The sequence below is a fragment of the Protopterus annectens genome, chromosome 1.part0 (assembly GCF_019279795.1).
Source record: "Protopterus annectens isolate FY-2018-M chromosome 1.part0, PAN1.0, whole genome shotgun sequence".
Classification (NCBI taxonomy): Eukaryota; Metazoa; Chordata; order Ceratodontiformes; family Protopteridae; genus Protopterus; species Protopterus annectens.
Window position 1 is genome coordinate 1555218550 of NC_056725.1, and position 27629 is coordinate 1555246178.

Here is a 27629-nt window from a genome sequence, read left to right on the forward strand (position 1 = left end):
TGCTGGAGCCATGTCAGACTCCAAACCAGTTACAAGTGGCATCCCACAAGGCTCAGTCCTGGGACCACTCTTGTTCGGTATATATTTCTCGGAGGTACAGGCCAACACGGAAGGACTGTGGCTGACCAAGTTTGCAGATGACTGCAAACTGGGCGCCATAATAGACTCTCCAGCCGACACAAGCATCCTCCAAAAGGGCCTCATAGAAACAGACAACTAGTGCCAGAGCCATGGCCTCAAGCTAAATGCCAAAAGTGTATAGTCATCCCTTTGGCAAAAACAAAGTGCCCACAAATTACCACATAGGTGGTAATCCATTAAGTACAAAGAAGTAATTAGGGACCTGGGGACCCAAGTTGATAGCAATCTCTCATTTGACAACTATGTGGCCAAAGTGGTTAGAAAAACATTTTATATAGCCCACCTAATCATGAAGGGATTCACATCCAGATCAGGGGAGGTCATTGTGCCTCTTTACTCATCCCTCATCAGGCCCATAATTGAGTACAATGCCTCTTTTGGGATGTACCTTACCAGACACCTGCAGCAACTGGAAAGACCCCAAAAGTACCTCACCAAGAGGATCAAAGGGCTCAAACAGATGCCATATGCTGCCCGGTTAAAGAAACTCCAGCTCTACTCAGTGGCATACTGCCTGTTCAGAGGCGATCTGTGCCTGACGTATAAAGCCATGTCCAACCCAGAATTAATGGACATGCTGCACCTCAGAAAAACCAAACACCATCGAGCTACACGCTCGAAAGACTTGAACCTCAGCACTGAAATAAATAGGACATGCTGGAGGGACAGATTCATAACCCAGAGACTCCCTTCACTCTGGAATAAAATCCCAGTCCAGGTTAGGCAGAGTCCCTCATTGACTCTCTTCAAGAGGAATCTTGATGAGTGGATGGGAGATCGTAAGTTTACCCCAGGTATCACTTCTGTGTCACTGTTAGACAGAGGCACAGTATACTAACCTCAAAAAAGGGCATAGCAAAATTAATTTAAAATGGGTGGCGAAAGCCAAACACATTCTGGCTAGGCTTATAAATGCCCTAGGGCAGATAGCCTAGTATGAACCTATGAACCTATAATATTTCCCATCAAATCTATGACTAAAACCTTTCACTTGATCAATAATGACAAATAAAAAAAGTCAATTTACATTCATTATAACGTTTAGCTAAAGCATTAGAAAAATCTTTATGTATGGAATAAACAAGCTAATAGATTATGCTTACTGACACTGTCCAGTATTATTAGAATAAGAGACAGAAATATAAAAATACCTGGGGTTTTTTCCTTGTAAATCTAGATTTGTGGTGTATTTAGCAAGCTGTGTTTGATGTCCCTCATTTTATATTGGGAGAATGACTAGGGAACTCAATAACAGAATCTATGAACATTTTTACCACAAATCTACTATTAATAACTTTTTCCTCTTCTATCACTATTGGAGCCCCTCTAGCAAATTAGTATAGTTACTCCCCTTTTTCAATGTCCCTGATATTCTGCTGAATAGCCACCCTGAAATCCTTTCTTTGTCAAATTCACATGCTTATTTCTTTCAAAATTTGTTTCTTGCAGAATGGCTATTTGCACTCTGCATTTTTTCATATAATTCAATACTCTTTCCTTTTTGTCTATACCTGTAAGGCCATTTATGTTCCAAGATAATATGGACAGTGTAGCCATTATGATAAAAAGCTGCTCCCACCTATTATGCATGTCATTTTTGAATGTGTATTTCAAACTTTTGGGTTAAATGCACACACTAATATTTCACAGACTGATCTTTTATACAGTTGTTTCTTCTCATCACCATTTGAACCTATGTCACATTTTTCAGACTTTTTGTTTTAATGAAAACCATCAAACAAAAAACTTAAATACGTTTACAAACCACTCCCATCCCCTATTAACGCAGAACAAACACACAAAACTATGTACATCTTCAAAAAATGAAGTACAACTCTCCAGATAGGAACAACTACCCTAAATCAACAGCTGCACTCATTGGTATTACCTAACTAAAATTAGGGTTACCAATGGTAAAGTGCATGCTACAGCCTGTGTTCCCACTTACACTGATTGCTGCCTGTTCTTTCCTTATATCTATTCACTTCCCTTTTCTGAAAAACAGCTTATATGCTTTCAAAAGACATTAACATCTAGCCTTAGGAAAAACTGCACAGGCTATCTTTAAATAAAACTAAATTGTACACTGTTTTATTAAATGTATTAAAGTATTAAGGCTGCTAGAGAGACTGTTATCTTTAATTCACTTCCTATAAATTTCAAACTTTATTCTTCACCTAACTGCTTGCTATTCTACCTTTAAATTTTGCATTTCGCTCAGCAAAGAATGTTCAGAACTCTCAAGATTAATTGCTTGTCTCCGGTAAAGGTAGTCAACAATTAATCTTTTTAAATTTTACTCAGAACAGAATGTACAGCTGCATGCTTAGCAACAAACTTGTTTTACTACCACTGAACATTTTCTAATGGAAAAAACAAGGTAATATCTTTACAGATGTAAGAAGCTTGACATTTTTCATGACTTTCATCATTTTGTCTTATTTTTGAAGCCTACTTGCTTACAAAACCCACTTGGTTATAGCTTAGGCCAAGGGCATTAGTCTAGACATTCACCTTTGTAAAAATAAGAGAAAATATCTTAATTCTACATACAATATAATTAGTGCACTTTAACACCACATCTGACCTCAGCAACCGAAGATCACAGCATATTAACATTACACTTGCTTTTATACAGCCTTTGTTCTCATTATACAGTAAAGCCTGTACTTTTTACAACTAAAAAGTACCTATTTACTTTAATACCCTTAACACACAAGGTACTGAAGAGACTATCCCCATGTTTAAAATACCCCTAACTACACACTACACAAAACTGTTTTATGATACATAACATGCAGTTTATATCATGAAATCAAAACAAAACCTTGCAACGGAACGAACCAGGCAAAGTCCAATACAATGAGCACAAGGACTAACAGTCTTGTAATGTAACCATGACAAGTCCTCAGGTATAACAAATAATCCACAGAAAATTTATTAAAAGGTGGTAAGCGCTTTCGCAATAGAGCTTCTTCAGACCAAGTACAAATGAAGCAAAATAGAACACAGTATATAAGCACATGAAATTGAGTACTCTCCAATCAACAAACTTCATTAACCTCATAAACTTGAACAGATACATCTTAAATGGATGACAATCTCTCCAAGCACTGCTAAGGTCTTAATAATAAAGAAGCACATGAACAATGTATATTAAAAAACATACAAAACATATATATATTGTACACAGGCATATAAACATATAAATGTTCTGCTTACATAAAAAATACACCATAAAAAGTCATAGGGAAAAAATTATTATTAGTGCAATCTCCTTTTCTTTAACAAGGGCTTGATGGAAGCCCTTTCATTTAGTCCTTTTCCTCTATCTGCACAAAGTGTAACAATCCAGCAAGTCTCCCTGTGCTCAGTGTGTATGTTAATGTCACCTTCTCTGAAACTAGGTAAGATAACCTCTATGACTCTAAAATTAAAAGTATGAGTTGCACCTTGTTCTAAAACATGTTTCAAAAGTGCATTATGTAATGAACATCTCCTTATATGGTATATGTGCTCTTTTGTCCTGTCTCGAAACACTCTGTTGGTTTTGCCAACATAAAATGAACTACAGGTAAGGCACTCAGCTAAATAGACCACATGGCAGGGGTCATACAGTTGGCAGATGCTTTAAAAATGAAGTCTCTATTGAGGTCAGGATGGTAAAAGACCTCAGATGTGTTACTAAAGGTGCAAAAATTGCAAGTGCCACAGGGTAGAGTGTGACCTATAACTGAGGTCATTTTAATAGGATCTCTATCATAACACAAAAGCCTCCTTAAATTCTTTTGATTTTTAAATCTAAACCTAGGTGTATCACCTACGAACCTGCCAATCTCATCATCAACTTGTAAAATCGGCCAATGCTGTAAAAATGAGTTGGTGACCTCTATGTGGTCGCTGGTGAAAAACAGGGGTATTCTAACACCATCAATGTTGGGAGTATTGCCAGAAACAACACCATCCTCTGAAGGAGGCCCAAAATATGGACGTGCTGTGGCTGACCTCAGATGTTCAGGGTCAGACAATTTTCTCCCAATCTCATTGATGCTATATCCCCTTGCTAACAACTTCTTCTTCAAACCGGAGATCTCATTTTCAAAACAATCCATGGATGGGGTCAACCTAGAGGCCCTCATTCCCTGTCCTTTAATCAAATTTCTAAAAATGTAACCAGGGTGCATACTATATCTAAAAAGAAAAGCATTCCTATGACAAGCCTTACGAAAAATACCCGTGTTGATTATATGCTTGTCTATCTTCTCAATATATAGATCTAAGAACTCAATGCGGGTATAGGACCAATTGAAGGTGAATTTGAGACAATCAGTCAAGCTGTTCATAGTGTCATGGAAGTTAATCAACTTCTATAATGGCCCTCGCCATAACAAAAACAAGTCATCGACAAAACGCCAATAAAAAAGCACATATTCCTTGCAACCTGGAGTGGAAAATGAATTGTTGATCTCCCAGTGGGCAAGGAACATATTAGCGTAGCTATTGGCACATGGTGTGCCCATAGCTACGCCATGTTTCTGTAAAAACATCTCATCACTGAAAGTAAAAATATTATTGTCAAGGACAATCTCTAAGAGAAAACAGATCAGATCTATCTGTTTCATGATGGTTCAAATCATAAAATTATTAGTGAACTATTTATTATTCCTTTTATCAGTATTATAATTCATATCGCCTCAAAAATTCTGAACATTCCTAGAATTTCACTTTTAATTAATCCAGGCATTTTTAAGTCTGCAAGTAAATGTCATAGTGAAAACACTGACTGAATGAAAGTGTAATTACTGTGTGATGATAAATATTCATTAGGAATCATAGTGAATAAAGACTGAACATCAAAGGTTACAAAAATGATATCAGTGACATCAAGAACATCCTTGGTGCATTCATATAAATCTAATAAGAACTGTTTAGAGTCTCTTAGGACTGTTTTGTCAGACTAATAATAGGTCGCAAGGACTTCTCAACATAAATAGAAAGCGGTTCAGTGGCCCACCCTCCTCCTGCTACAATAGGTCTCATGGGTGCGTCAGTGAGATGTTTGTGAATCTTTGGCAATCCTTGTATTAATGGAATTAAAGGGTTAGCTACTTTCAAAATAGAAAAAACCTCTTCAGTGATGAGATGGGCGGAAAAAATATCAGAAATGTCCCTGCCCACTGTTCAAATCACTCTATGTACATCTTCAATCAAGATCTTGTCATAGAAACTATCACTTAACATTAAACTCATGGACTGTTGGTAGTGTGATTTATCCATGACAACTATAAGCCCACCTTTGTCTGCTGGGCAAATTACTATGGAATTATTCTGTTGTAACTCATTCAGAGCTAACCTCTCTACATATGTGAGATTACATCTCATCCTATGAGTATGTTGATTATCATATCACAAACATCTCACTGACCCACCCATGAGACCTATTGTAGCAGGAGGAGAGTGGGTCACTGAGCCGCTTTCTATTTATGTTGAGAAGTCCTTGCGACCTACTATTAGTCTGACAAAACAGTCCTAAGAGACTCTAAACAGTTCTTATTAGATTTATATGAATGCACCAAGGATGTTCTTGATGTCAGTGATATCATTTTTTGTAACCTTTGATGTTCAGTCTTTATTCACTATGATTCCTAATGAGTTAGGCATCCAGTACGTGCATGAATATTTATCATCACACAGTAATTACACTTTGAAACAGATAGATCTGATCTGTTTTCTCTTAGAGATTGTCCTTGACAATAATATTTTTACTTTCAGTGTTGAGATGTTTTTACAGAAACATGGCATAGCTATGGGCACACCATGTGCCAATAGTTACGCCAATATGTTCCTTGCCCACTGGGAGATCAACAACTTGTTTTCCACTCCAGGTTACAAGGAATATGTGCTTTTTTATCGGCGTTTTGTCGATGACTTGTTTTTGTTATGGCGAGGGCCATTAGAAAAGTTGATTAACTTCCATGACACTATGAACAGCTTGACTGCTTGTCTCAAATTCACCTTCTGTTGTTCCTATACCCGCATTGAGTTCTTAGATCTATATATTGAGAAGATAGACAAGCATATAATCAACATGGGTATTTTTCGTAAGACTTGTCATAGGAATGCTTTTCTTTTTAGATCTAGTATGCACCCTGGTTATATTTTTAGAAATTTGATTAAAGGACAGGGAATGAGGGCATCTAGGTTGACCCCATCCATGGATTGTTTTGAAAATGAGATCTCCGGTTTGAAGAAGAAGTTGTTATCGAGGGGATATAGCATCAATCAGATTGGGAGACAATTATCTGACCTTGAACATCTGAGGTCAACCACAGCACATACATATTTTGGGCCTCCTTCGGAGGATGGTGTTGTTTCTGGCAATACTTCCAACATTGATGGTGTTAGAATACCCCTGTTTTTCACCAGCGACCACATAGAGGTCACCAACTTATTTTTACAGCATTGGCTGATTTTACAAGTTGATGATGAGATTGGCAGGATCGTAGGTGATACACCTAAGTTTAGATTTAAAAATCAAAAGAATTTAAGGAGGCATTTGTGTTATGATAGAGATCCTATTAAAATGACCTCAGCTATAGGTCACACTCTACCCTGTGGCACTTGCAATTTTTGCACTTTTATTAACACTTATGAGGTCTTTTACCATCCTGATCTCAATAGAGACTTCATTTTTAAAGCATCTGCCAACTGTATGACCCCCCCCCCATGTGGTCTATTTAGCTAAGTGCCTTACCTGTAGTTCATTTTATGTTGGCAAAACCAACAGAATGTTTCGAGACAGGATAAGAGAGCACATATACCATATAAGGAGAAGTTCATTACATAATGCACTTTCGAAACATGTTTTAGAACAAGGTGCAACTCATACTTTTAATTTTAGAAGCATAGAGGTTATTTTGCCTAGTTTCAGGGAAGGTGACATTAACATACATACTGAGCACAGGGAGACTTGCTGGATTGTTACACTTCGTGCAGATAGAGGAAAAGGGCTAAATGAAAGGGCTTCCATCAAGCCCTTGTTAAAGAAAAGGAGATTACACTAATAATAATTTTTTCCCTATGATTTTTTATGGTGTATTTTTTATGTAAGCAGAACATTTATATGTTTATATGCTTGTGTACAATATATATATATATATATATATGTTTTGTATGTTTTTTAATATACATTGTTCATGTGCTTCTTTATTATAAAGACCTTAGCAGTGCTTGGAGAGATTGCCATCCCTTTAAGATGTATCTGTTCAAGTTTATGAGGTTAATTGATGAAGTTTGTTGATTGGAGAGTACTCAATTTCATGTGCTTATATACTGAGTGCTATTTTGCTTCATTTGTACTTGGTCTGAAGAAGCTCTACTGTGAAAGCGCTTACCACCTTTTAATAAATTTCCTGTGGATTATTTGTTATACCTGTGGACTTGTCGTGGTTTCATTACAGGACTATTAGTCCTTGTGCTCATTGTACTGGACTTTGCCTGGTTTGTTCCGTTGCAAGGTTTTGATTTGTTTACATTTATTTGATCTTTAGCAACGGAAGATTTACCTCTTGGTCTGCTTTTTACTTTAGATTTATTTATATCATGAAATGTTTAATAAATAATTGTTTTATTTACAGTTACTTTTCTTCCTTTTTAGTGTCATTCGAAACATTAATGCCATGAAGTAGGGTATACACTTTACAGTCCATCCACAAGTTTAACATAGCCAACAAAAGCCCAGCTTTTCTCAGCCACTTTTTCTTGTAAAGCCATACTTCACAAATGTAATTCTAAAGTAAAAGTCCCCGATGGTCAATAAAGGCTTTAAGTGGTAGTTTTTACTCTTTGAGGGTTTTACTCTTTGAAGCCTTTATTAACCATCAGGAACCTTTACTTTTGAGTGGTTTTGTTGCTGTGTTATTGGTTCCACGTATTTTAGCAGTTCTATACTTCACAAATGTGATTGATGCTTTATAGTTCCCATTCAGTCACTAATTTCAGTGTTGCTGGCCTTTTGTTTGCCTCCATCTTCCACACCACACTCTGGCTCAGATCCAAGCTATTCCTGATTCATCTAGCCAACTCCGATGCAGTTTTCTGTCTCTCAAGTATTTTCCTTTGAAATATTGCAAAAGGGATCACTGGCAAAGTCTCTCTATGAACTTTACTGTCAGAATAATAAGAACCATAGTCCCATTTTGTTTGCTGTTTCACTTTTTCTTGCATATTTTTCTTATTTCTTCTTTAACCTGTTCAGAATCAACAAGTGTATTTAATCCTCCAGGAAAAATATTTTGTAGACAGCTGGACACAGCAGCTTAAATCTTATACCTGCCTCTTGACACTGAATTTGCTACTCTTCTGCCCGGTGTACAGTGAACTATAATTTTCCACAAACAATCTTGCTGTATCGAATTTTTAATACTTTTCCCTTCTGCCATAATGTTGTCAGAATTAATACTTTCTGCTGTAGTGATTGCATCTTTATTAATACTGGTCTTGTATACCTTTTAACCTCTTAGCACAAGAAATATGGACAAAGCCAAAATAATTGCCGGGGGGAGGAGTGTAAAGGCCCAAAAACAGGGACAAAATTTTCATATTTTAACTATTGCTATTGTAAACTTAGAAAGTTGCTAAAATAACAGGTTTTGCATTAACACTTGTTTTCTGAAGGATATGAAGTCTGAAATTCAAATGTGTAAAATTAAGTAGTGACTTTACTCCTCAATGATTGGCCCTAAAATAACTAATTAAATAAATAAGTTTTATAATGAACAGACCAAAAATATGAGGCAAAAATCTGAACATTCTAGGAAAATCTTGACATTTGAGAGGCATGAGATCTTAGTTGCTTTCTCACGGTCGGGATTGGAGTATACACTCTGAAGTGCCCTTGCATTTAAAAAATACCTTGCTGTAGAATATCAGCACAGTTGCCTATTTGTGCTTTCATAAAATTAATACATTCTATTCCTTTTACTGGTACAGCAGAAAATCTCATTTTTTCTCTGCTTGCTCTGCCTTCTAACTCTATAATTTGTGTAACAGCTGTTCTTGGCTAGTCTCATACTCAACCAGTCTTTTTTCATTTCAACCTCTCATTTTTGCAATTTTACCAGTTTATCTGAACAGCCAGTTAAATATTCTTTATTTTTTCCAGCCGTTTGTTATTTGAGCTGATATTCTCCTTCAGTGTTTCTTTTTATTTGCATCTGAGTGCATTTGATTTATTTTTTTTTCCTGTAAATTACTGTAAGCCAACTCTTGTAACAAAGCTGAAGATTGAGCTGCTTTTTGCTTAACAGCTGCAGGATTCTTCTAAGCTAGTGTTTTCTCTTAATCTTTTCTGGTTGGTTTTCTTTTGGGTTCTATACATTTCTTCTTTGCTGGCATCCAAGCAGTGTACTTACTAGCCGGGAACTGAATTTATCTCAAGCTGACAATATTATTGGCTTTTATTCTCAGTTTATTTTTTCACACTGGCAGAGCTGAAATTAAGCTGTTGATCAGTGTGCAGCCACCTTGGAGGTCCTCCTCTTCATATTACTTGATAACCTCTGCAGCAGGGGTTGCAAAAACTATCTCTCTTTCCAAACGTTAATTTAAAATCATATTTTTACATTCTCTGGGAGGTTCTGAGAATGCATGCAGTCAAATGTCCACCTGGATGTAGTACTTTAAACAATGAGTAATGACCTGAGAAATAGAAGAAACTAAAATATACAAAGCATATTTTCTGACACAGGAAGGACCTGTAGATAAAACATTCCTCATACTTTCACAATTAATCAGAATAAACTTCAACACGCTTGACAATTCAAACTTCTAAAAATTAAAGTTGCAGAAGCATATACATTTTTTCCAAAAACTTCTAAATTGTTTTGTCATCCTTCTCAGAAGGGGAAAGATTAGCATTAACAAAATGCTTGGCAGCAGCAAGACTTACTAAGGCTACAGTTGTTGAATCAGGTCTGGGATGAGTGTACAGAAATTTGAAAAACTTGGACTTTGTACATTACATCTGCTTTCTTAGGTTCAGCAGGCTGGCTATCAGGGAACTCACCGACTGTGACAAACACATCCTGCAATGCTGACAGCACTGGGGGGATGGGAAGAGGATCTGGGAATTCCAGCTGTAACATTTCATATTATTTTCTAAGAGACTGAAAAACCTCAGTGTTCTACTGAAAACGCTGGCACATTCTGGAAATAGTCTCAGAAAAAGATAATCCCTCACAGGGAGAGTGAGATAGCATGCTTTCCCCTAAGTCTGATTCAGAATTCTGAGGAGAAAACCCTTTATCTGTCCCATAAGATTTGTCTCCAGATTCAATTTCTTAATCTCTTTAGGAAAATAGGAATCCTTTTTCTCTTACCAGAAACTACCTGATGAGAAGGGTCAATAACATGCACAAAACCCTGAGCTAGACTTAATAAACTACTCCTGCCCAGAGAAACTGGAGCTGGAGAAGATATGTTTAGTTGTATTTATTTTTGAAAGGAAAGTTACGACAAACAGGGAGGTAATGGCAGCAGCAGCTTCCCCAAGGATAGGCACAACATTCTGACGAAGAGCACCTTCATCCAACACCAACTAAAGTGTCTCTCTCCTGCTAAATGAGGGGACCGAAACAGCTGCAGAGGACACGGCTTATCCCCAGTCCATACTGCTAGTGGCTAATGCTAAAGAGATCTGGGGAAAAAGGTGAGTGGTCAGAGGAACCAGCTTTGACTACAGCAGAGTCACGTACCTGTGGCTGAGGAAAATTGCTAGCATGCTGTGGTGGAAAAGGCTATATTGTTAACTTTTTTAGGAGGGAACTGGGAGAATAACCAACCATGGAAATGGTAGGTTATATATATATTTTAAACAGAATATTTTAAACAAAATATTTCCCTTGGAATATTAATAGGAATGAGCACGTTTAAAAGTTTGCATGGTTCTTATTGTAAACGGTATGATACATACAAAACAGATGACATGCATATATTGATAAAAGGCTGATTACGAAATTCACGTAATAGAGAGGTTTAAACATTTGCTGTTACAGGTTTTTTATGAATGGAACACTTGTTTTTTATGAATGAAACACTTGCCTTTTATGAATGAAACACCTGCTTTGTAATGAAAATCAAGTTTTTTTTAATGAATATAAAAGGAGCGTTTTTTTATGAATATTAATGGAGCGCACAATATAAATTCAGTATTTCTGTTGTAATTTATTTTCAATTATTTTTAACATTTTATTATATTTTATTGAGTACACAAGAATTACTTGTTTTTGTACATGGTTATTCAGGAATGATTTTGAAGGTTGGACTTATGTTTAACATTAGCTTATGCTTAACAATAGCGACTGTGTACATTATGGCTATTAGATGCTATTGGGTGATTTATAGGATGCAACGTTTTTTGTTATATATTTCTGTTACATTTTTTGTTAAATTTTTTTAGGTAATACACTGTTTCTTTAAACAAATAAGTGCAAAGCTTGTATTACATCACTAAATTAGTATATTTAGTCAACAGGAAGTGATGTTTTTACTTGTTTGAAAAAGTTTGGCAACCGCCAAACGAAAGCTCTTACTTGATTTGGATGTTATTTACTTGGATGCTTGTATTTTATGGTTGTATTATTCATTTGAAGTAAAATGAATTATTCTCCAGTCAGTCTGTGTTTCTACATATTCGTTTTTTCTGTTTTTTTGGTTTCGTTGGTGCTCTTACTGTCTTGATTTCTTCTGTGCCTAGAGTGTTCACCACTGTATTAGCAGAAGATATGAAGGTCATATACTTACGATATTGATATACCAGTGTTGCCTGTTTCTGTCCTTCCTCAACTGATGGGTCTCGGATCTAACTTTGGCCGCATTTCCAGACTTCAGGATCTACAGCTCCCCTTACCCATAAACTCCTCCTGTCCCCAACACTACCTCAGATTGAGTTTGCCTGCAATACTATGATAAAGTTTAATGCAGATAACCTGCTTTTAAGTAACCTTACTATCTGAATGGTTGTGCGCAAGTGGGCTCCTATGAATTCCAGAGATTGTATGGGAGAGATTTGCAGTTTGTCTTGGTTTACTGTAGCTCCTAGGTGGGAACAAAGCTGGAGCAAACAGTGTCTGGCCCAGACAAGAAGAGACCTGGTAGAAGCAGTGAGGATCCAGTCATCTAGATAGGGGAGTTCCTAGAACCCTTGAACTCTGAGATGAGATGGAACCACTGCCATACATTTGGTGATCAGCTGTGGGGCTGTGGTGAGACCAAAGGGCAGGGCCCTGAACTGGAATTTACTGGCTCCCAGTCAGAAATGGAGAAACCTCCTGCAGCATCGGTCCATCTTCATGTGGTAGTATGAGTCCTTAAAGTCTGCTGAGCACTTCCAATCAGGAGGGAGAGGCTGGACTGCACCATGACCATTCAAAACTTTGTGTGCTTGGTACATAGATTTAGGGGGTTAATGTCCAAGACTGGTCATAGGTCTCCTTTCTTCTTTGGCATTAAAAAGAATCCTGAGTAAGTTCTGAACATTTGCTGATCTGGTGGGACCTGCTGGATGACTCACTTGTCTAACAGCTGTTTTATTTATTGCTGGGGGGGAGGAGTCTCAAAGATAGCAAGAACAAAAAATACTAATTATAATGATAATAATTACTATAACACAACCAACAGGGTACAAAAAGTTATCACCAATGAAAAACTTAGCCTGAGGCGAGGCTGAGCCAACAAATCATGTTCATACTAAACAAGCATCAAACGAGATATGAAGTAAAGTTAGGACAGTACGGGATTATGGGTAAGAGGAGGAGCCTGAGCTATGGATCCTAAAATCTGGAAAAGTGTCGGAAGCTGGATCTTAAGTCAAATATGAGTCTCACAGTTGAGAAGTGGACTGAAAAAGACAACATCAGATCTCAAATTATATTTTTACGTGGGTGACTGATTTGTACTGGTCCCATTAAAAGGCTTTCTAGTATCCATGGACTACTGTCCAAACAATAAACTTGGGGAACTTCCTAATCCCACTTCCGAGGACTGCCTTTAGAGATATGAAGGTAGAAAATCTATAATGCCAGTCATTCTTTTTCATGGAGCTGGCCCAGAGCTGGACATTCTCTAGTTCTAGTTAGTCCTGCTCATTGAACATGCCCAGGAAGTTGTGAATTTGATAGCTTCGCTGAGGTCACAGTGGAAGGGCTTCCTGCAACTCCTGGGATTAACAGCCACCAAAATCTTCATGGTGCTCTCTACAAGTCTAATAATGTGGGTGTTGAAACAGGTTGGGAAGTGTCAGTGGTTGCACTGCTATCAGCCATTACCGGATAATATCTTGGAGTTAGACTGATGTCATTTACACCAGAACTGGTGGGCGATGCTCACCAATCCTCAGGTGGGCTTCTGATTCCTGAAAATGAACCCTCACAGATTCTGATATTGGATATTTCACTAGAAGTGATTAGGAGTTCATTTTGAATCAAAGTTCGAGGAACATGGTTTACCTATCCACTCCCAGCCTCAAATCCTCAGACAGGAGGATCCATATCAAACAGGAAAAGGTATTAACAGTCTTTCTAGCCACAAGACATTAGAAGGAAAAGTGTATCCAAGGGTCCTTTCTAATTCAGTCTGACAAAGACTGTTATTTGTTAAACATGGAGGCACAAGATAGTACCTGTGTTGCAGAGAGGTGATGTCAGTCTAGGTGGGTCACACACAGAGGCATCACTCTTTCAGCAGTTCATATACTGGGTGAAATAAACATGCTAGTGAAGTCCCTGGGCTTCTTCTCCTGTCATATACTAGAGATGTTAAATTCAGAGTAGGTTTGGAACAGATCGTCTGTAAGACTGGCACTCTACAGAGAATAAGCTTTTTTGCTACATGGCAGAATACAGTGCTCCTGATCTTGATTTAGTAGGGCAAGGGGAAGTTCACAGTGTCTGCATTCCCCATCCTTTAGCAAAGGAAGTTTCTACATGTCATTCCACTGTTCTTTCTGTTTCCTCACTTCATAGTATAGGATAATTCTCACCATCTCATGGTGGCCAAAAAAGGTGTGCATTCTGGCTCACAGGTCCCTGGGTGATATAGCAAAATCTGATTTTAATTAAAAGGAATCTCTTGCAATTTGGAGATCCAAGAAATTCATAAAAGGGAATGGCTTCTGTTTTAGATTTGCCAGTCCTAGAAGGCAGAAGTGATTCAGGCTACCAGGATGACCTCCATCAGGCAGACTTACACATCCAAGTGGAAGCAGTTCTCTATTTGGGAAAAGTAGTATTTGATACCACTCCAATCCCCGATCTTATATACCATTTTGACTAATGTCATGCAATTGTAAGATGAAAGTCTCAGCTATTCCATAATCAAGGTGCATGTTCAAATATTTCTGCCCAATGTGACCTTGTGGAGAGCAGTACTGTGGCCCAGTACCAAATGATCAGGCTATTCTTTGAAGGAGTGTTGCATCTCTGACCAACTCTGAAGACCCCCCCCCCACACACACACCATGTCATATCAACTTCATGACTTGACAGGATTGCTCTTCTCCCTTTCAGACCTATTGGTTATGTAGCACTGCAGTTCATCTTTTGAAAAAAATGCTCTTCTCCCTTTCAGACCTATTGGTTATGTAGCACTGCAGTTCATCTTTTGAAAAAAAGTTTTATTTTTCCTGATGGCTATCACTTCTGTTTGCAGGACCTACGAACTATAGGACTTCATGTGTAGGGAAACATATCTGGTCACTCAAAAGGTCTAGGTGTTAGTTCAGACACAAAATTCTTAAATAAAGGTGACTTCAAAACCATTCCTGAATCAGTCTCTTCACCTCCCCATTTTACTCATTACAGATGTGGCTCACTGGAAGATGCTGTGGTCAGGGGCCACTCCACTGGAGGCATGGCTGCTTCCACTGCTTGCTTCAAAAATATCTCCAGTATAAGCATCTGTGCCAATGTCTCTTGCATCACAATTCATTCCTTCACTAGGTGTTATGAATTTAACACAATTGTACAGCTTTTCATCTACTTTGCTTTAAGGACGGGTGGCCAGTTGTTAAGCAGGTCCTTTCCAAATCATGTGCCAAATGCATTATCTTTTGCTAACATGTGGATCACCACATACTAAAAAAGCTGTGGTCAAAAGTCATTCCACAACAGATACATTGGCTTCCAGATCTTGCTTGAAACATGTCCTCATTGCAGCCATTTTTATGTGACCACTTGTTTCTCAGTTCATACCTTCACCAAGCATGTCACCTCATTTGTGACTCTGAGACTGGCTTCCGTTGCAACTTCCGGACTCAACTTTATTCTCCTTAGCTTGGCTTAAAATATATTATCTCAAAAAGTTTGACGGCACAGTAGGGAATCCCAATTCAAGTTCTCAGCTATCAAAGGCTATGATTAGTCATTGCAATTTAGGGTTCAAAGAATTAAGTCAGGCAAGTGTATACTTGTATACTACTTGTTAGCATTATATGTGACAAATCTGCATTGCTTTTCTTAATTAGCAAGATATTAGCTTACTAAATGGCTAAAGACAAACCTTTTTGATCAACGTTATCTGGAAATCATCAATTCCAACGCTTTGGATTACTTATCCACACCCCCACCAGGGGCAGCAATATCCTAGACCTGGTCATCACCAACATGGGTGGCCAGTGTTCCACACCAGAGGTCAGCTCCTCGTTGGTCAGATCCGACCACAAGCTAATCACCCTAGACATCCACATCCCGCTCCCACCCCCATTAGGAAAACAACCATAAAAAATTTCTCCAAAGCCAACTTCACGCTTCTTAAGACAGAAGTGGCAAACTTCATGACACCCATGCAAATGGACAATAGAGGTATGACTGCTGAATCCTACACAAATGCACTTTATAAGCACTTACACGAGTGCATGGATCATGCTACCCTAACAGAACCAAGATGCTATTCTCCAAAAAAAGGAAGCCAATCTGGTGGTCTTCTGCCATAAACAAACTCTACAACAGAAGAAAGAAACTGTTGCAAAAAAGAGTAAAATCCCACGATTGGAGGAACTCACTGGTCAGCCTCAGTAAGAAGCTGAGATCCCTCATAAAATCCTCCAAAGCTAGTTATGAAAACAAAATTGCCACTGATTCTAAAGACAACCATAAAGCATTCTATAGCTATGTCAAAAATCTCAATGGCAACACTCAGATCTGCTCTGAGTTACAGCACAATGACACTAAATATACAGAACCAACTGATATTGCCAACATCCTGGCAGATAGGTTCAGTGCTAACTTTACCCCCCTTTCACCCCCTAAAGGACCCATCTTTATACCAGAAGAATGCAAAGTTCCTGTAATCACTGCTGCACAGGTAAAAACTTCACTCTCCAAAGCCAAGAACACAGCATCCATGGGACCTGAAGACATCCCAGGCTGCCTTCTACATGAACTACAGAATGAACTGGCACCCCACCTAAATACCATGTTCAATCATAGCCTCACCTCAGGCTTTGTGCCCATTTAATGGTGCACCATGACAGTTATCCCCCTCCACAAAGGGGGGGGGGCCACAACAGACCCCGGGAACTACTGCCCCATTAGCCTGACGAGCCTCGTCTGCAAGGCCATGGAACGTATCATCATGGAACTCATAAACAAAGACATTGGAGATCTCCAAACTCTGGACCCCACACAGTTTGGGTTTGTAAAAGGCAGATCATGTCTCCTAAACCTGATAGACTTCTTTGAAGTAGTCACCAAAGCCATAGATGAGGGTAAGGTGGTTCACACAGCCTATCTAGATCTCACCAAGGCGTTCAACACTATCCCCCACTCTGGAATTATAGATAAACTCACTAAACTAGGTATAAATCCCTATGTCACAAGATGGGTTGCCAACTGGCTTAATGAAAGAACCCACACCGTGAAAGTAGCAGACTCCAAATCAGACTTCAGACCAGTGACAAGTGGAGTACCACAGGGTTCAGTCCTGGGTCCTCTCCTGTTTGGTATCTACTTCTCTGAAGTACAGGCTAACACAGAAGGTCTTTGGCTAACTAAATTCACAGATGACTGCAAACTAGGAGCCATAATTGAAATTCCTAATGATGTGTACATCCTACAAAAGGGCCTCACTGAGACAGATGTTTGGTGTCAAAGACATGGTCTCAAGCTCAATGCCAAAAAGTGCATTGTCATCCCCTTTGGTAAAAACTCTGTACCCATGAACTACCACATAGGCAGTAGTCTATAACACCGTAAGTGTGATAGGAGACCTTGGGACACAGGTGGACAGTAGTCTCTCCTTTGATAATCACATCGCCACAATGGTCAGGAAATCCTTCTACATGGCACACCTCATCACAAATGGTTTCTCATCCAGAAAAAAGAGGTCATTGTTCCCCTCTACTCATCACTCATTAGACCCATTATAAAGTACAACACCCCTTTTGGTATGTACCTCACAAGACATCTACAACAACTGGAAAGGCCGCAAAAATACCTCACAAAGAGGATTACTGGCCTCAAACAGATGCCTTACGCAGACTGTCTCAAAAAACTCCAGCTTTACTCCGTCGCATATCACCTACTCAGAGGCGATCTCTGCCTAACATACAAAGCTATGTCAAACCCAGAGCTGTTGGACATGCTCCACTTAAAGAAATCCCAATCCCTCCGAGCTACATGGTCTAGGGACCTAAACCTTGTCACCACAATACACAGAACATGCTAGAGGGATAGATTTCCCATACTTCCCATACTCTGGAACAGACTACCTGTCTATGTCAAACAGAGCTCCTCATTAGCACTCTTCAAGAAAAATCTTGATGATTGGATGGGTAATAGGAAATTCACCCAGGGGATCCCTTCTGTGGTTCTGCTTGACAGGGGCACAGGAAAATAATTTTCTTGGGTGGCGAAAGCCAGGGTACCTTTTTGGCTAGGCTTGTATAGGCCCTAATGCCAATAGCCTAGTTCCTACCTATGAACCTATGAACAGACTCAGGAATTAGGTGAGCTCTTACAGTTTTAGGCAGGTGACATAACAATGTGCACCAGTAAAAGCTGCATGTGCCACTGAGCATATGAATTTCCAAGAAAAAAACATGCCAGAATATGATTAGTTGACTGGATAAAGTCAATTACAGTCCCACCAAGAAAGGTTACCTTGTAGATTAACTGATATAGTGAGAACATATTTATATTCTACGTATTAATTTAAACCACAGAAAATGAGCTACTAACTACTTTTGCTAGTGGGAAAATCAGAATGGAGTATTAGTTTGCAATACCACAACCATTTGGTGCTGGTGGACAGAATACCATTTCCAACATCTCCACAGTTGCTACATTTGTACCCCCAATGAAGTTTTAACTCTTGCCAAACTGCATTCTTACTGCCTATATATGAGTAGGACAGATTGATACAGGGAAGACTTCTGATGCAGAGACATGAATACAGCCTGCAGACGTTGATACTTCTTTATTTTCCACTTCTGGGAAGACATGAACTTGCTTCCTATGCTGCTAACTCCACAGTGCCCCATACTGTTTCTAAACTATGTATGTTGTACAGCAGACATTTCTGCCTCAGTTAACTGAGTTTTTATTCCCTTCCACACTAATGCAGTATGCAATCTCAAGGGCAGTAGTACACTAGAACACCTGCTCACCAAATGCTGATGTAACCAAAGAGATGTTTATGGACCTTCAGTCACCAAAGTTGATACGATACAACACCCCGACCCTACACTTAAAGACTGGGATCTCTGTCAGACTCTGACTTAATGCCATAGCTGACCGTGTGAAGGTTCCATACTAATTTCCTGACACAGAGGATCAGTGTCAGAAGAAAAGAATACCCCATTTCTTATCTAGGAAGATGGTTATATTTTACAATTATCTTTCGGGTTCTTGTTGCTTCCTTAAATTTCAGCATAACTACTGTAGGCACAACTGCAAATGCTGCTACGGATTAATTCTAGACAAAAACCTTAGCTTTAATTTTCTTTAGCAAAATTTTCAGGAAAATGAAATCAAAAAGATGAAACTTACCAGATTAATATGAACACAAAACATGTTCCTTAGTAAAAAAATGGATCAGTTACAGTAAGCAGAAAATCTAGTCAAGATGTTATGCAGTAATAATGAAGAAATAACGGCACTTTGCATAAAAGAATGCAGCTGAGTTCACACAAATTGTCTTCAGGATTACCTAACAAGCAGATCTGCATGGTATTTCTTTCCATTCAAGACTCCAAGAAGAGTAGGGTTTTCATTATTCCTGAAATTCAGTGTAGAATCATACACAGCTGCAACTAGAACAAAAAAGGGTTATTGCAATTAAAAATAAATGACACATCAGATATAGCAATACAACCTGAAGCCATTGCATTTTATATACATTTTATACAACTTTACATATAATTTAATGCTCTCTCCCTAAAGTACAATTATATGACAAACTTACCATAACAGTACAGACGGTAGAGACAATAAATGTTATGTAGTTACCATAACAATAGATCCTTTTTGCCCTTATCAGTCTAGATCTTGGGCTATCTGCCATCACAGTGGATTCAACCTGGCAAGGTTGCCATACAGATGGTTCTCCAGATCTCAAACTTTCCTATCTCTCACAGTGCTATTTGGTCTCACCTTTGCCTAAGATTGCGTTTGCACTGGAGAGAATGCAAAGGTACTGCACAAAATATGGCAAGGAGTAAGGCTTCAGGTTTAGTTCTACTACGTACATCCAAAAAGAAAGGTGTCAATTTGTTAGGGGGGGATGTGGGCAGAAAAACGAGATAGACATAGAGGAGTAATAAAAATACATCATTATAGGTACATAATTTTTACATCCTGTAATGTATCCACTGTACATCTGAAAAGTCAGGAAAGAATCTCCAGCTACTATCCTCCTGGGTGGCACCATGACAAGATCCCCTTGGTGAAACCAAATACAGCTCTGGACCTTGATATAAGCTCAAGTTTACAATGTTTGGTAAAAGGTACGCACTGTTAGCCAAGTTACTGCAGCACAGATGTCATTAACAGTTGAATGTCTTGAAGCAAGCAGTAGAGGTTGAAAAGGATCTTGTAGAATGAGATTTCTGTTTATGTGGCTATGTCATGCCTTTCAACAGTAAATAAAGGAGACACAATCTAAACGCCACATAGATAAGGTAACTCTGGAAACTCTGGTTCCTAGTTTGGCTTTTAAAAAGAATATGAAGAGTTGGTAATTCTTCATTACAAATTTTGTTCTGTGAAGATAAAATCGTAATTGATGATGCACATCCAATGTGTGGAGCTGATATTCCCCACCGGTAGAAGAATTGGGGAAGAAAACAGGCAAGTGAATTCACTGGTTCATGGTGGTCTCTACGGCTATTTTAGGGATAATGGAAGAGTTAAGGTCTGACAGAAACTACATCTTTATGTAAAATCAAGTACAGTTTGCAAGATAAGGCAAGCAATTAAGAAATCTCTGCAGAAGTACATGCAGCTAAAAATAAATTCTAACAGGACAGGTAGTTCAAGGAGAATGAAACAGGCTCATAGGAGGGTTTTGATAGTGTACTGTGAGGTCCCATGGTGGAGCAGGGTCTTCATTGGGGTGGATCTTAGGAGAAAGCATCCTTTTAAAAGGCCTTGCAAATCTTAAAGGAGGCTACAGAGCTAGAGTCTAGACCTGGACTGTGGTCTGAAATGGCCACTAGCTGGACTTTAACCATGGAATAATTAGCGCCAGAGTCAAAATGACTTGCCAAAAATTGTAGAATAGACGATACTATCTATGAAAATGGATCAGAACCTTTATGAAGTTTATGAACAGCACCCAGAACTATCTTTTCCATTTGCTTTTATACAACTTTTTGGTAGATTGCTTTTGAGTTGTAAAATCATTCATTCTCTAAGACAAAACAGGGTTACTGGCCATCACAAGAATACAGGAATTGGAGAAATTATGTAGTCAGCTTGAGGAAATGGATGTCCAGATGAAACTTGCTGAATGGGTAAGAAAGAAGGACCAGTTGAGGATCCACAGACCATGAAGGTAGAGTCAAACTGGACAAAAGCATAGGGAACCGTATTTGCTATACAAAAAGTAGGCAATGAGGATGATGTTGCCTTTCACAAGAATATTTTCTGTAAGAGTTTTGTCATCACTGGAAGGGGGGGGAGGCATACAGCAGTATAGATGGCCAAAATTGGACCAGAGTGTCCCTGGATGACTGTCTCTGTGAGGGAATAAGGGCAACATAGCTGGTGCATTTGGCACTGTAGAAAGAAGCAAACAGTCTGCACCAATGCTGGCCCCAGTGGCTAAAAATCATAGCTGCTATTGCAGGATTGAGGGACCACACAGGAGGCATGAGAATACAATAAATGAACCTGTCTGCCAGAAGACTGGTTCAACCTGGAATGTGAGCTGCAGTTAGAAAGCACTGTGGGTACATTGCCCACTGCCAAACTCTCATGGTCTCTTGGCACAGTGGGTAAGAATGGGTTCCTCCCTGCTGGTTGATATACCATACCACTGATGCCCCATCTGTGTGGATGGACATCACACCATGGGAAATATATCCTGAAGTACCTGAAACATTAGGAGGACTGCCCTCATCTCCAGAACACTGATGTGAAGGTGAGCATCTTGATGGGTTGATGTTCCTTGGACTGTCCTCCCCTTGTAATATCCCCCTCCCTAGAGAGGAGGCATCCATGGTAACAGTGGCTCAACAGGTAGCACAACTGCCTTTGGTGCTGGAAGACCTGAGAGCTGTGGGGTCTAGTTCCACAGCACATAACTGGATCAAATTTCCAATACTGACACTGCAGTGCAGCATGGGGGTGAGGGCTGTTGCACTTCTGACTGTTCAGTCCTTTGGTAACATGTTAAACTGAGGTCCCATCTGCTTGAGTTGGTGGCAGATGGGGTAGATGTAAAAGATCTAAAGACACCCAATGAAAAGAGTGGGGGAAGCTCCCCAATGCCCTGTCCAAATTTCCCCTACTAGTATGTAAATACCACCTCTGGTTTCCCCTGAAAAGATGCTACTAGCCCAGTGAGACTAATTCAGTTAACAAGGATAAATAAATAAAATTGTAGCCATTGGTAAAGGAAGAACAAAGGTCTGTCTCTCTTGGACAAGTGGTGACTGAATCTACCATTTCAGGTGATTGTGACACATTGAGAGCAGCTTTATGAATTGATGAAGATGATGAGTAGCCGTAGACCACTGAACACAAAGTGTCCATTGTAGAACTATCATAAAGTACCTGGCTTGGAGATCTTGCAGTATACAGGCTGCTAGAGAACTCAGAGTGAGAAAATGATGGAAGAAAGGGGAGTGCTGGATTTCAGGACCAGAGTCTGAATATCTGTTGGCTTATCCTTTCAAATAGTATGTCCGTCAGAGCATACTGATGTCATTATGGAATCACACCATAATTATTTAACTGAAAACATGCTACACAACTCTAATCAGTTAGATATCTGCTGAACTGTTAATTTAATTAACAGTTTGGCAGAAAATTAACTCTTTTATAAATGATTTAACACTCTATAGTCCCCTTCTATTTTACGCTTTTCAGGGGAAAGGCTACTGGGGCTTCTGACCACTCTGACAGAAAGCTTAGCTGTGAATTATCAAAGTGATCTGAATGTCACAGTGGGGAGAATTTATTTATTTATTTATTTAATATTTGTTTACAAGGAGAGTCCAGCTGAGACACAGCCCATTTTCAGCAGAGGTCCAGGAAGAAATGCTCCAGATGTATGTCTTTGGAATGTGGGAGGAAACTCATGCAAATGCAGGGAGGACATGCAGACTCCACACAGAAGGCACCCCAGCCAATAATTGAAATAGAGAACCTGTTGCTGTGAGGTGACAATGCTAACCACTGCACTACTGTGGCACCCAGGGTGTTGAAGGATGGTCACATTCCAGTTTCCTGTGTTTGCAGGACTTTTGAAACTTAAAATTTAGAGGAAGGCTGCTAAAAAGGATTTTGTTTAATAAAGAACTTGCAATCTCAAGCATAAGGATGTGATAGGGAGAATGATAAGAGTTTTTGATGCATTGCTGTGTTGCTCTCAACCTGATCTTTAGAAATTATCCAAAGCCTACAATCTACTCCATTGCTTCTTTTTGGAAGAATAATTATACATTCCTTCATTTTTGCAGCATACTGCAATGATATCGGATTGTGCCACTTGGCGATACAGGGTTACACACATATGGCCAGATTCCAACAACATAAAAAAAAACACATGTCAGTCTTCACATAGCATACCTCTCAACCTCTTTCAACCTCAAGAAATCTGGACAAAGCCATAAATACAAGTGGGACAAAGGCTCGAATATAGGGACAATTTTTAAACATTGCTCTTATAAACTTACAAAGTTGATAGAATAACAGGTTTTGCATTAGCATGAATTTTCTGAAGGTTAAGAAGTTTGGAGCTCAAATGTCTGCCATTATTTTCTAAATGCAATCTGTAATGATTTGCCACTAATCTTCCAGACCAAAAATATGAGCTCAAAATCTGGACATTCTGCGAACATCTGTACAGTAGAGAGGTATGCCAAATAAGTATGAAGATACTTTTTTCCCCAGATATTTCACAAGTAATTTCTGAGAGGGAATTAGATATGCACAGTACTCTAAGCTATACTTCTCAACTATCCATAATTTTGCAGAATGTTCCTGATTTTGCCTCATATTTTTGTTATGTACCCTCATAAAATGTTTGATTTTCTGGTAAATCAATGAGGATTACAGTTGGTCAATAATGCCAGACTTGCTTTCATACTTCTTATCATTTAAAAATACATGCTGATGCAGAGGATCATAAGATCATAGAAGTTCAAGGATACTGAGTCTTGGGACCATTACACCTTGCTAATTCCTACCCTAGACTATACCTCACCACTCAAGAAAGGCTACAGCAGTCAAATCTGGAATGGATTTATGAATATACTTCCACCAATTAACCAGTTCCTGTTTGGACAGACGACTGCTTTACCTAAGGGGGGAGTTTATTCCAGGGGTGAGAAAGGCACTGAATAACAAATCTATCTCACCACATAAAGCAGGTTTAGATCCCTTCTTCTGGTATTTGTGTTGCTATTTGATTTATGATGGTACAAGAGATCCTGGACTACTAGATCTCTGACTGCTCAGAAGGCAAAGAACAGGCTTCCTTTTATGAGACTGTCCTATGTGAATCAGAAAAGGATAGTGTTTCTAGAATGCTTTTGGTAGTTTAGAGATTTTAAGCCTCTGACCTCTTTGTTAGGAACTCCTGGAGTCTTTCTAACTGTTTGAATCATCTGGTGATCTACATCCTAGTGGGTTTGCTGTATTCCATAACTGGTCTGATCAGTGATGAATGCAGAGGTACAATAACCTCCTCTAAATATGGATAATATTCTCTCTGCAAATTACTTTGCCAAGTAGAAGGACTTCCTGAACATTGTATATGTCTGGGGTTAGGGTGCAGAGAAGGCATATTTCCTCTGTAAAAATGCTTTGCAGCCATAAGTTTTGCAATTCAGTGTTTTTTTTTTTTTGTGAGAATCATGCAAGTTGTTAGGCCTCATAGTATTGTACCTTGCACTTTTGACAGGGAGCAGTATCCACCTGATCTAGACATCTCCCACTTAGTAGGCTACAAGTACTCTTCAGGTGTTTATTTAATTGATTGTTGCCCATATGTTTGGATGTGAAACATCACTCTATCTGTTATATACTGTTTGGCACTATTCTGATAGGTAGTGTTTTTTTAATAAGTGAAAGGGAAAGAATTTGCTTAAAAGCCAATTCGATATTTTGCCTTTTCAGTCTTTTAAGTACGACCAAGACACATTCGAATGAATGCGTCTTCAGTCTTCTAACAGGAACCCGCTCATTCAATTTCTGTCTTCCCCTAAACCTCATTTCTCTTTCAAAACATTAGTCTGCATGTTCCCACAATTCCCATTTTTTTCTATATAAGTTGCTCCTACCCTTTTCTACAGATCCTACTTCCAGTTCCTTTATCTCTGTTACTATATTCACTGCTTCTAACACTGTTGCTTTAGACATTGATTTCCATTTTCTAGAAATTGCTTTTTTGCAGGCATCAGAATTAAACTCAGCAAGGCGTTACTATGTCTAGGCACTTCAATCCTGTATCACAGCTGAAAAAAATCATTTCCTTAGTTACACCAATTTGCTCACCCAGTGCTTCTGACAGAGTAATTTGCAGGGAAATTTTAAAGCCTGCCAGCACATTACACTTACAAAAAATATGTTCCCATTTACCACTTTATTCCCCATCATGCCTCCAACATTTGCAGTCTACCCGAGGAAAAATTCTTCGGAGTCTACTTGGGAATATAAAAATACTTCAGCAAACACCTCCAAACAAAAATCCTAAATTTTCTAGACTTTATTGCATATTTGGGAGCCATACATATACTCTCCCATTGTTTCTTTCTGAACTGTTTATCCAACCTCTCTTCCCAATCTTTTCTATCCTCATCTGATTTATTTCTATAGTTATCATGCAATATTTTGTATGCCCTAATTATTCCTTTTTTCACAACAGCTTCTGATCAAGATTCTACTAAAAACTCTATGAGGTGCTGGTCTTTCACTTAGTATACCCCTATTTCTTTCTCTTTTGCCTATTCTCTGGTATAAATCTCTGAAAGGGAAGCCAGTCTCACACCTGCAGTGCAAATGTATTCTTCACCTCTTTCCATTCTATTACCTTTCCCTCTAACCATTTGCACACAATACCTTAGTTCCTTTGCCAGTCCTCTCCAGTAAATTCCAACCCCTCTTGCCTACTCTCTGCACCCCTAACTATAGTCATCCCTATCAGCAGAATCTCTCTTCTCCATTCCTAGGCTAGCTTAGTTCTTAGAATACTTTCTGCTACTTTATGAATATAACATTCTGCATTGCTATTGTTATTCTCCTTAAGGAGCTGCATCTAAAATCCCAGTCTTTCCTTATTTCTTGAACCCCCCCCCTTCCATTTCATCACCATCCCTTACCACTTTGAATTATATCATTCTGCCTGTGCTATGTATAGCAGCCTTAACTGTGTAGCTCTTAAATATCCATTCAGATCAGGTAATCCTAAATCACCTTGTTTTATTGGAAAGATCAACTTATCTCAGTTGACTCTTGCCCTCTTCTCATCCAGACAAAATCCTTCAACTCTTTATTAATTGTTATGTACAACTTCTCCTCTGGTTGATAAAAATATGCCTGACCTGTGTATAAACCTAAAGGGACTAAACACATTTTCACTGTTTGTATCTTGCTATCCATATCCATAAAACAGAGCTTCTAGTTTCTCAGTTTTTGTATTATCTTTTGTTTAGTCTCTTCCTACATATCCTTAGCTATCATAACAGAATCCCTTTTAACCTATACTCCTACATACTTCATTTTACGATGTCCCAATAAATACAGGTATTACTGAACCAATGTGTGTGTGGGTACACAGTCTACAGCTATTGCCATTGTTTTATCTTCATTAATTTTGTATGCAGAAAATAAATGAAAATGTCTCAGAATGTTCCACAACACTGAAATGTTATTTTCTGGTTTTATCAGGTACAAAATAATACCATCTGCAAATAAAGCCATTTTTTCTTGATTAGCATACCAATTATATCCTTGAATTTCTAAGTCCCTTATTTTCTGTGCCAATGGTTGTAAGTATAACACAAATAACAAGAGGACATCCCTGCCATGTTCCTCTGCTCAAACAGACCTTATCAGAGAGGAACCCCCACTTTAATTTTCACCACCGACCCCTCATATAGCTTCTTAATTAACCTTACAATTGTATCAGGGAATGCAAATGCTTTCGTTGCCCTACTCATAACATCCCAGCTTACTCTATCAAATGCTTTCTCTGCATTAAGACCCGCCAACAATAATAGTGGTATTTTCTTACATTCTGCTTCCCTTTGTATCAACACTGTTCTATTAATGTTATCAAATTTTTGCCTCCCCTCCACAAAATCACACTGATCCATATCTATTAATGTTGGCAACTATTAGCCATTATAGGCAGAAATACATTATAATCATGGTTTAGAAATGAAATAGGTCTTTACCATTTTTAGGTATTACACCACAGCTTTCTTCCAGGATGCTGGTGCTTCTCTACCTTTTAAAATGCTGTTAAAATAAAACCTTTCAGATCTTCATCACTTTCTTCCCTCCTAGCTTCCAAACTTCCAGAGGAATACCATCTATTCACGGAAACATTCCTGTAGATTGGTTATACATCACCACTTTTACCTCATCTCCCCTATCCTAACTGTTAGTAAATGAGCCTCATCTACCTCTAACTTTGGCATATTTAATTATTCTTGTTCTGTGAGATTCACCCTATTCTACAATACTTTAATCTCTGTCAGTCCCTTTTTGTTACTTCTTAATCATCTCTCTTTCTCTTTTATTTCTACCCTATTTTTAAACTCC

The 27629-nt window shown here is 38.6% G+C and overlaps 1 protein-coding gene across 3 annotated transcripts in view; it reads right to left on the reverse strand.

The window, feature by feature from the left end:
* AGPAT4 (1-acylglycerol-3-phosphate O-acyltransferase 4) overlaps nucleotides 1-27629 on the reverse strand; it is a 1187234-nt gene that overhangs the window by 300206 nt on the left and 859399 nt on the right. For all 3 annotated transcript variants that reach the window (XM_044068028.1, XM_044068026.1, XM_044068027.1), the window contains one exon: nucleotides 19345-19447. In XM_044068028.1, coding sequence (XP_043923963.1) covers nucleotides 19345-19447 — 103 coding nt within the window. The remainder of the gene's footprint in view (nucleotides 1-19344; nucleotides 19448-27629) is intronic.